Below are 10,889 nucleotides of genomic sequence, written 5' to 3' on the forward strand. Positions count from 1 at the left end.
TGATGTAGAGGTTTTTTTAATTATGCATGTTTCAATCAACATTTTTATTGTGGTATGCTTCTGTGGTTTTATGAAACATTTATATCTATTTATTGATCTATAGATGGTTATATAGATTATTTATTTGTCTCAAAACAAACACACGGCACAGTTTCAATTTAGTGCATTCAAGACTTCCTGGGAAAACACCATACCTCACCTTTAAACTAATATAATACAGGATATATTTATGGTAATTACTTAATGGCCACTCCTCTCTGTGTCATCTAATCACAAGCTCCACCCTTTCTCTTAGTTTGACTTTTCTCTGTCTTCCTTTGTAAGGAGGTCTTACAGGGTAAACTCTTAGCTCAGAACTTGAATATTACCTGCGACTGCAGAAATATGAGAATAATCAGTGAAGAAATGTCACTTTTCATGTCAACAGAATGAGGGAGATTATCTTTTAATTGCTCATTCATGAAACTTTTCGGCTTTCCACGTTCTGAAGATGTGCAAAGTCACACACCCAAAGGGTTTGTGTTGACATTTTCCTACAGAAAGTGGTATACAATAATCAGTGTTTATGACTAATGATTTTGTTTTGTCTTGCAATGGCAGGTTGTGCATTATGACCCCTGTAGGGGCGGAGCTGGCCAATGGAACAGTCTGTTCCGCTTCAAACACTTGGCGACAGGGAATTATCTTGCTGCTGAGGTGAGATACTTTAGTCAGTTTTCTGTTGGTTATCTGCATTTTTTGAGTTTACTTCATATTAGTTTGCTGGTTTATTATAAGAGTTAAATTGGATTTTTCAGAAAAACCATTCGGCTGATGTGTCAACAAAACCATTAAACTCTGGGGCGGAGGCAGATAAAACAACAGATAAGGCCACTTACTTTATTATTAGCATATTAGTGTTATTATTTTACAATGCCATGTAAAGTGTGAAACAACACATTATTTAATAACTCATCAAAATGTAATGTATTTTGACTTCATTTGTGTAATAACAGTCCTGTTTTGTAATAATCTGCCACATCCTGTAATAAACAGCCCAAACACAACATGTAATATTATTAAATTGTAGGAATGTATCAAAATGACTGTCATTAAGAAATGAGATTTGCAATATGTGCTCATTTATTGCAAAATGCGGGGAAATTTATTACATGTTGAATTCAAGCTGTTTATTACAACATGTGTGTGTTACTACATACTATAAATGAACATTTTGTTGCTTTATTGTTTAACACTGTGTTATCACATAATATGTTGTTACAGGGTGTTTTGGACCGCTCTGAGTTCCTTTACAGTTTGAAATAAGCTTTAATGGATATGAAATGTCACTGATAGGCTTGTTTTTAAAGGTGAACTGTGGAAATGGCTTCTGTTGTTCAAATGTAAAAGCTGTGGTTTGTGGGATTCTATTCCTTTAACGCATTAACACATCTGGAACCCATTTGTTGCACAGCGTGATGTACTTTCACACTGAACCAGAATTTTAGCGAGGTGGGGGGAGCAGGGTTACATTCATGTCTCTAAGTGACCTGTATTTGATGTGACCGTTCACACAGCAAGAGAGCGGTCCTCTCTGAACCAGATTATGATTTAGTGTGTTTACACTGCACAAAAATATCACATCTGTGTCACAAGCAGGCTGAATATTTGATCCAGGTCACTTCAGCCAGTAATCTGAGCACAGCCTTAATGAGCATTGATTTAAAATTGAATATGAAAACAAACCTACCTATGTCTGTTTTTTTATTCTTCTTAAACTGAGCTGATCTGGTTTTGTAGCAATTTGTTATTGCATATACTTGAATATTTTATGCTGTAGGTGGCAGTGTTCCCATTGATAACTTCATTGTTGCCAGTCGTTTACTGGTGAATAGTTTAGAGCCGGTGACAACGACGATGATTAGAACTTTGTTTCCTCACAGGTGAATCCCGATTACAAAGACGATACGGTGGAGTCCAAAGGAGAGGTGAGTCAGGAACAAGATACAGACGACCTCAAAGTGGGATTTGACTCCAACTTCCGCTGATGTTAAGCATATTTCTATGCTTTCCAGTGCGGTACCCGCAATCTAGATAATAAATGATACGTGTTATTGAAGACATCTGTAACTCTAATCAATGCAAATATGTTTTACGCTGGAGATGAGACAAATTATTCTTTTCGCAGTGGAAAGAACGATTATCTCACCACCTGTACATCATCCGTCCAACTTCCTCTCCTCACTGTCCCATTATGCAACACCACCAGTCCCTCCCCAGCTCACAAACCACTTATACACACACACTGCCCAACTTTGAGCCTATATCTAGATGTTTTTCTTTCAGCGCTTAGCCACCTTGCACATTTGTATTCTACAAGTGCAGGGAACACACACACAAACTCTCCAAGCCTTGGGCACTTTCTCATGCACATGCTGAATTTCAGACACACAGGGGGCTCATTACATAACGTCTGGGTGTGGGGGTGCCCTGTGAGAGGGGCTGGAGGGGAGACAGACGTGCTGTCTGCTTGCTTGTGCTAAACTGATGGTGTGAGTCACCAACGGCACTAGTGGGTGTGGGTGTGGGGGGGTTGGGGTTGGGGGTGCAGCAGAGTGGGTAGAAGCTGAGGCGTGAAGGCAGCTCTGGGGAGCTTCCCATTGACATGCAAAGAACAGTAGGAGAAATTAAAGTGCTCCATTATTTGCAGCATCTGTACAGTGCAGACAGAAAACAGAGAAAAGTCACTGCTCTCATGCACGCAAGCATCTGAGACAGCTACAGGTTTATTACATGACGAGTTAAAGATGTTAAAAACCATCTGGGTCATAAATCAGTATGTTTGGTGTGAGAAAAGATGGCAGAAAATCACTGCATCCTGATCAAAACAGTTCACAGCCACAGCTTTCTGGTTGTCTAAACTCTATGTTGATTGGTTATATTTAATGATGTAGAATGACAAAATTATACAACTTAAGGGGATTTGTGTGTTTGTTTCTCTATATGTATGGTCCCTGTGATAGACTGGCAGGCTGTCCAGGGTGTACTCTGCTTCTCACCCATTGACCACTAGAATACGCATCATTGGTGTTGGAAACCTTGTGTGCCCTCGGGTCTGTACAGTAACCATGAAGGCCCAACAGGAACCCTGAACATCAGACAGCTAAACAGGGTTCTAGTGAAGCAAGTTGATGGCTTGGAACCCAAAAGCTGTGAAGGTAGATGAAGGCTGCAGCAGGTCCATAGACCCTGACCGTCTGGGATTCCCAGCCATCAGACTAACCTAAGCATCTGTCTGTGTGTATGTCGGCGTGTAACAGCATTCCCATTTTGAACAAATCCATGCACAGGTGTCTCTAGATTGACTCTGATCAATCCAAGAGACAATCTTCCTCACCACCGCGGCATTGCCGCGACAATGCTCAAGCATCCCTGTGACCCTTAACTGGAATAAGTGGGTTTAGAAGATGGATGGATGAACTGTTGACTGTGTATGCAAGTGGAATTTAAAATCACTTTATAATGAAATTTTTAATGTCAAAATCAACTGGACGAAGTAAAGGTCCGTACTGGCTGGTTGGTTTGAGACTAATACAGTGAGGAAAATAAGTATTTGAACACCCTGCGGTTTTGCAAGTTCTCCCACTTAGAAATCATGGAGGGGTCTGAAATTTTCATCTTAGGTGCATGTCCACTGTGAGAGACATAATCTAAAAAAAAAAAAAAGCCGGAAATCACAATGTATGATTTTTTAATAATTTATTTGTATGTTACTGCTGCAAATAAGTATTTGAACACCTGTGAAAATCAATGTTAATATTTGGTACAGTAGCCTTTGTTTGCAATTACAGAGGTCAAATGTTTCCTGTAGTTTTTCACCAGGTTTTCTCACACTGCAGCAGGGATTTTGGTCCACTCCTCCATACAGATCTTCTCTAGATCTTTCAGGTTTGGAGTTTCAGCTCCCTCCAAAGATTTTCTATTGAGTTAAGGTCTGGAGACTGGCCAGTCCACTCCAGGACCTTGAAATGCTTCTTACGGAGCCCCTCCTTAGTTGCCCTGGCTATGTGTTTGGGGTCATTGTCATGCTGGAAGACCCAGCCATGACCCATCTTCAATGCTCTTACTGAGGGAAGGAGGTTGTTTGCCAAAATCTCGCAATACATAACTCCATCCATCCTCCCTTCAATATGGTGCAGTCGTCCTGTCCCCTTTGCAGAAGAGCACCCCCAGAGTATGATGTTTCCACCCCCATGCTTCACGGTTGGGATGGTTTTCTTGGGGTTGTTCTCATCCTCTAAACATGGTAAGTGGAGTTGATTCCAAAAAGCTCTATTCTGGTCTCATCTGACCACATGACCTTCTCCCATGCCTCCTTTAGATCATCCAGATGGTCACTGGTGAACTTCAAACGGGCCTGGACATGTGCTGGCTTGAGCAGGGGGACCTTGCTGCCCTGCAGGATTTTAAACCATGACAGCATCATGTGTTACTAATGTAATCTTTGTGACTGTGGTCCCAGCTCTCTTCAGGTCATTGACCAGGTCCTCCTGTGTAGTTCTGAGCTTTCTCAGAATCATCCTTACCCCACAAAGTGAGATCTTGCATGGAATCCCAGACCGAGGGAGATTGACAGTCATCTTGTGTTTCTTCCACTTTCTAATAAATAATCATAACAGTTGTTGTCTTCTACCAAGCTGCTTGCCTGTTGTCCTGTAGTCCATCCCAGCCTTGTGCAGGTCTACAGTTTTGTACCTGGTGTCCTTAGACAGCTCTTTGGTCTTGGCTATGGTGAACAGGTTGGAGTGTGATTGATTGAGTGTGTGAACAGGTGTCTTTTATACAGGTAACAAGTTCAAACAGGTGCAATTAATACAGGTAAAGAGTGCAGAATAAGAGGGCTTCTTAAGAAAAATTAACAGGTCTGTGTGAGCCAGAATTCTTGCTGTTTGGTAGGTGTTCAAATACTTATTTGCAGCAGTAACATAGAAATAAATTATTCAAAAAATCATACATTGTGATTTCCGGATTGTATTTATTTATTTATTTTTATTTTTTAGATTATGTCTCTCACAGTGGACATGCACCTAAAATGAAAATTTCAGATCCCTCCATGATTTCTAAGTGGGAGAACTTGCAAAACCGCAGGGTGTTCAAATACTTATTTTCCTCACTGTATATACAATTTGCACACATTCCTGATTTTCAAAAAATCACGGTGAATTTAAAATGTGTTTCCTTATGTCCAGACTTAAGTCCAGCGTGCTATTAAAGTCCAGTTTCTGAAAGCTTTTTGTAATAAGTGGTCATAATAATAGTAATAAAGATAATAACTAATAATGTGTTATTTTAGTGTTTTAGTGAAATGGTGCAGGGTAAGTTATGCCAGAAGGTTTCTTGGTGCAGATGAGGAGAACTGACTATTTTACATTTTGTGTGTGTGTCTGCTGCAGACTGAAGTGGATGCTTTGTTCTCCAAGAAGAAACATCAAGCTGCAGAGAAGAAGATCGCTTTCACTCTGGTTTCTGTTCCCCACGGGAACGACATCGCTTCTTTGTTTGAACTGGACGCGACCACTCTGCAGAGAGCTGACTGTCTGGTGCCCAGGTCAGTTACGCACACAAGGCCTTCATACTGTAATTACAAGTTCAATGGGTTATATTGTACAAAATCAGCTTCAGGGTTTCACAACAAGTCCTAAACTTCCATAATTCTGTGGAACAAAGTCTATGTCAAAAATCTTCTGCTAACTTGGGTTTGAAACTGCTCGTTTTACATTCATGTAACATGTCAGTAAGATCCATATATGGACTCCTGCTTAGTCTATGAGACACGCCCACTGAGATTGTGTGCAAATCTGGGATATGTCCACACGGTCCATGGCAGAGGGAAGAAGACTGCCCAAAAAACATTGGTGAAAATGTTTTGTATACATCACCAAATGTCTATAAGGTTTTTTTTTTTTTTTTTTTTTTTGCTTAATACATTAAAGAGGAACACTGAGATTTTTCAACCGGAGTCCTGTTTTGGGATGTTTGAAGTTGTCACTCAGAACAAATTCAGTGATAAATAGTCAAGACTGAATTCAGATGCTCACAATGTCACACGCTGAACACTACACAGTGTAAGCCTAAGGGCCTATCTAAAATCCTCACACTACTACTTCTCAAAATTGAATGGTTGTCAGTGAGGGTTTCATTCCTGTTGTAAGTAGAAGAACACGCTCCTCATGGACAATCAACTTGTGTGGAATAATTGGAGAGGGGCTTCGCCAAACAGGTAGAAGGTTAAGGTAATTAGCTGCCTGTATAGTTGGTCATTTTAGGAAGAATTATTTACCTTTAGTGAAGTGAATATGCACATGTACAGGGATCCTCTGCTGCTTTCAAGGTCCCAATGAGCACAGTGGCCTCCATCATCCATAAATGGAAGAAGTTCAGATCAACCAAGATTCTTCCTAGAACTGGACGCCCATCTAAACTGAGCGATTGGGGGAGAAGCCACAGCCAAGATATCAAAGGAGTGGCTTCAGGACAACTCTGTGATTGTCCTTGAGTGACCCACCCAGATCCCAGACCTGAATCTGATCGAACATCTCTGGAGAGATCTGAAAATTGCTGTGCACCGACACTCCCCATCCAACCTATACCTTTTTGGACTCTTTGTGATCAGACAAATAATGTGGTATAGTTTTCAATATGATTGGAGCATTTTTTATTTTTGAACCCTCTATAATTCCTCAGTTGACCCAGTCAATCAGTTTTTTCAAACAAGTAATGTCTAAGGAGTATTTCTGCTGAATTTGGTACTTGCATCACAATTTGAACGATTCCACTGTCAATATTCTGTTATCTGCTGTACTATATGGAAAAATTAAGCACTTTTCACCCGATGCGTGACTGAAAATGGTGCTCAGTGGCACGCTATCGCATAACTGCAAGTATTGTTGACACATTGTTTGCCTACAGTGTACAACATGGTATGCAACTCTATTTATATGCACGACACGCATTGTTCCCGCAAAGGCATGCATTGCCACAACCAGTTCGCCCATGTGTGAACCAGTCGTCGCATTATTTGGTCCAGCTTTGTCCCACTTGACATCACGCTATATAAAATAGCAGGCATCACATTGTTCCATTCATACCTCAATTTGTTGTTGACACTTCAAGCATTTGAATGCCAGAGAAGAAGCTCTTAAAAACAAGAATAGGTCTCTATGTTTTCACGCAGCTGCAGCACTACGTCTTAAAGAGCAGGAGAAAATGCAGAAAGAGCAGGCCAAAACAGAAGGCGTAACCCCAACTAGAAAAAGGAAAACAAGTGTTGTGTGTTGGGGGGGTGTGGCTGGACATTTTGGTGTTCTTTTCACCAAAATGGTGTTCTTTGTCATAGGTATTAAAGGCATTGCGCTGCGGTGGTTTGAATCATATTTGTCTAATAGATTACAGTTTGTTCATGTAAATGGGGAATCTTCTTCACAGACTAAAGTTAATTATGGAGTTCCACAAGGTTCTGTGCTAGGACCAATTTTATTCACTTTATACATGCTTCCCTTGGGCAGTATTATTAGACGGTATTGCTTAAATTTTCATTGTTACGCAGATGATACCCAGCTTTATCTATCCATGAAGCCAGAGGATACGCACCAATTAGCTAAACTGCAGGATTGTCTTACAGACATAAAGACATGGATGACCTCTAATTTCCTGCTTTTAAACTCAGATAAAACTGAAGTTATTGTACTTGGCCCCACAAATCTTAGAAGCATGGTGTCTAACCAGATCGTTACTCTGGATGGCATTTCCCTGATCTCTAGTAATACTGTGAGAAATCTTGGAGTTATTTTTGATCAGGATATGTCATTCAAAGCGCATATTAAACAAATATGTAGGACTGCCTTTTTGCATTTACGCAATATCTCTAAAATCAGAAAGGTCTTGTCTCAGAGTGATGCTGAAAAACTAATTCATGCATTTGTTTCCTCTAGGCTGGACTATTGTAATTCATTATTATCAGGTTGTCCTAAAAGTTCCCTAAAAAGCCTTCAGTTGGTTCAGAATGCTGCAGCTAGAGTACTGACGGGGACTAGCAGGAGAGAGCATATCTCACCCGTGTTGGCCTCCCTTCATTGGCTTCCTGTTAATGCTAGAATAGAATTTAAAATTCTTCTTCTTACTTATAAGGTTTTGAATAATCAGGTCCCATCTTATCTTAGGGACCTCATAGTACCATATTACCCCATTAGAGCGCTTCGCTCTCAGACTGCGGGCTTACTTGTAGTTCCTAGGGTTTGTAAGAGTAGAATGGGAGGCAGAGCCTTCAGCTTTCAGGCTCCTCTCCTGTGGAACCAGCTCCCAATTCAGATCAGGGAGACAGATACCCTCTCTACTTTTAAGATTAGGCTTAAAACTTTCCTTTTCGCTAAGGCTTATAGTTAGGGCTGGATCGGGTGACCCTGGACCATCCCTTGGTTATGTTGCTTTAGACGTAGACTGTGTTTCATAATTATTGTATGGCCTTGCCTTGCAATGTGGAGCGCCTTGGGGCAACGGTTTGTTGTGATTTGGCGCTATACAAGAAAAAAGTTGATTGATTGATTGATTTTCTTTTCTTTGCTCTCCAGGTGGTATGCAAACTGATTTATTGTCTGTGGAGAAGGTGCTGGCAGAAGAGTCCTTCACCCTCATCAACATGATGTGCAGCACCTGTGGATGGTGCTCATGTGCAACCTTAAAGATTTTCAGCTGAAGCAGTTGCACTTGGTATTTTGTTACGCAGTATATTTGAACTTTGATGAGAGTTGTGCAGCTCGCTTCTCACTGCCGTGGCATGCGGACTGATGATCCTCCACCTGAGAAGCTGCTCATTTACATAAAGCTTGAATTTGGACCTGAATGTGTTGCTGATAGTGTGTGCCTTTTGAAGGATATTAGTTGTAGCTGCTGACTTACCTCACCTTTTCTATCCTTCGCAGAGTCGGTTTGTCGTGTCCACCTGGGGGGTGTTTGGCGGTGAACGTGGGTCCAGAAGCGCCGGGCTTCGATCCTTTTGGGCGCTGGAGAGCGTGCCGTCCTTCACTCCGCCAGACCGACGCAGTTTTTGTTTGTACACTTTGTTATGCACCAAAGGGGGAAAATAAATTGTTTTGTTATTGGAACCGCTTTCTGGTTGTTTTAGCGCTGGGTTCCGTCAGACGCAGGTCCGCTCCTCAACCCGCGTCGACACATAACAACAAGGACAATGTATGACAAATGTGTCAGGACTGGTGATGGATGGCTCACTACAAACACTGCCGAGTGCACGGCCGTCACTGATTGATGCATGAAGAGTTGTGCGGTCATCTCTGATTGGTGCGTAAAGTTGGCATGCACAATGAGTGTTGAGATCGTGGCATGCGCAAAGTGTTCGTGCCGTCTGCAAACTATGCAGGAACTCTTCGTGCCAGGGCTCTTCTCGCCCACTTCACGACAAGTTAGAAGGCGTGAACGTTGTGCAATCTGTTGCGTCCATGTTATAAAAGGTTTGTGATCTAAGTGGACCAATGCATGTCATTGTGCACCCTGCACGCAATGACATGCAATGTTTGCGAATAGGTTGCGCAGTGTCCATGCAAGTGGCACGAAATTTATGTGTGACAGAAATTTTGAACATTTCAAAATTTTCTTTGCGCCCTGGCACTTCAGCCTTGCACAGTTTATGCACAGTTTACAACAGCTCACCACGAGTTTACTCATTGGCACGCAAGATCCAATTTGTGCAAATGTCAAGGTGGCTTAACTCAAAAATGGGCTAATTATCATCTTTTTTTTTTAATTAAAATTTCAACTAAAAATCGTCGTTTTTTCCAAATTTAAATATTCTGAAGTTGTCCTTTTAATAGCAGTTTTTAAGACACCTGCAGCTTTATATTAATTTGATGGAAAAGCCTGTGAGCATGATACTGCAGTTCATATCAGACTGCCTTCACTGGAATAGCATAATCATTCTGAATCCAGGCCATTTAACTTTTGTATGTTTCTGTGAATTAGCAGTTGTGATGTTATTAGTTGTTGTTCAGTTTGCCTTGTGTTGAGGTTTGCACATTTCTTACTGCATAATTTCTCCAAATAATTAAAATGAATTAGTAGCTATTGCAACAGTCTGTCAAATAGTGTAATATTTAATTTTTTTTACGAATAATATTTGAAGAATCAATGTGAATATTTTCCAGTGACAGATTATCACTTGCATTGTGAGGGAGTGTCCTCACCGACATTTTGGCCATGTGGAGTGTTTCTCTGTGCACAATGCAGCGTGTGGGTGCACTGAGTGTTGAGGACCCCGGTAGATGGAGAAGGTCAAAGGTGATGCCCACATTTTACCTGGCTGTGGCAGACAGGTTGTGTAATTTCAGAGATGTGGGAATCGATCGGTTCTCTGCCTGGGTGGTTGCCATCCAGGACCCAAGGTGCTTCCTTGGTGTCATGGATGCGGTGACACACAGCACCAGCTCCCAGACTTGACTCAACTAACACTTGCTAATGTTAAGTGTTTGTAAAAAAATTTTCTCTTACTCTTCATCAGAAACTCCTATGTGAGGCTTCGACACTTGTGCACAAACACTTGGGTAACCAGCACTAATGTTCCCATTGACACAGAGGAGGAACGTCCAGTGATGCTGAAGGTCTTGACACACATTTCACCCAAATGTCCAAATGTGCTTCATTAGTTAGATTTTCTTATTTTTCCATTTTATTTATTGATTTATTTTTGGCTGTCATGACAGATTGGCACGTGCCCCACTAAAGAGGACAAAGAAGCTTTTGCTATTGTATCGGTTCCCCTGTCAGAGGTCAGAGACTTGGATTTTGCCAATGATGCCAGCAAAGTCCTGGAATCAACTGTGAGGAAGCTTCAGTATGGCAAC

General features: G+C 41.3%; 1 protein-coding gene across 6 annotated transcripts in view; it reads left to right on the forward strand.

Moving 5' to 3' along the window:
• The window catches only part of itpr2 (inositol 1,4,5-trisphosphate receptor, type 2), a 208,493-nt gene that overhangs the window by 46,569 nt on the left and 151,035 nt on the right, over positions 1–10,889 (forward strand). For 5 of the 6 annotated variants that reach the window (XM_034176794.1, XM_034176795.1, XM_034176797.1 and 2 more), the window contains exons 9-14: positions 601–696; positions 798–864; positions 1,921–1,967; positions 5,433–5,587; positions 10,547–10,646; positions 10,749–10,889. The exon at positions 10,749–10,889 is cut by the window's right edge and continues 20 nt beyond it. In XM_034176794.1, the coding sequence (XP_034032685.1) occupies positions 601–696; positions 798–864; positions 1,921–1,967; positions 5,433–5,587; positions 10,547–10,646; positions 10,749–10,889 (606 nt within the window). The remainder of the gene's footprint in view (positions 1–600; positions 697–797; positions 865–1,920; positions 1,968–5,432; positions 5,588–10,546; positions 10,647–10,748) is intronic. The other variant, XM_034176796.1, reaches the window with a different exon arrangement.

Source organism: Thalassophryne amazonica, chromosome 8 (assembly GCF_902500255.1).
Source record: "Thalassophryne amazonica chromosome 8, fThaAma1.1, whole genome shotgun sequence".
Classification (NCBI taxonomy): domain Eukaryota; kingdom Metazoa; phylum Chordata; class Actinopteri; order Batrachoidiformes; family Batrachoididae; genus Thalassophryne; species Thalassophryne amazonica.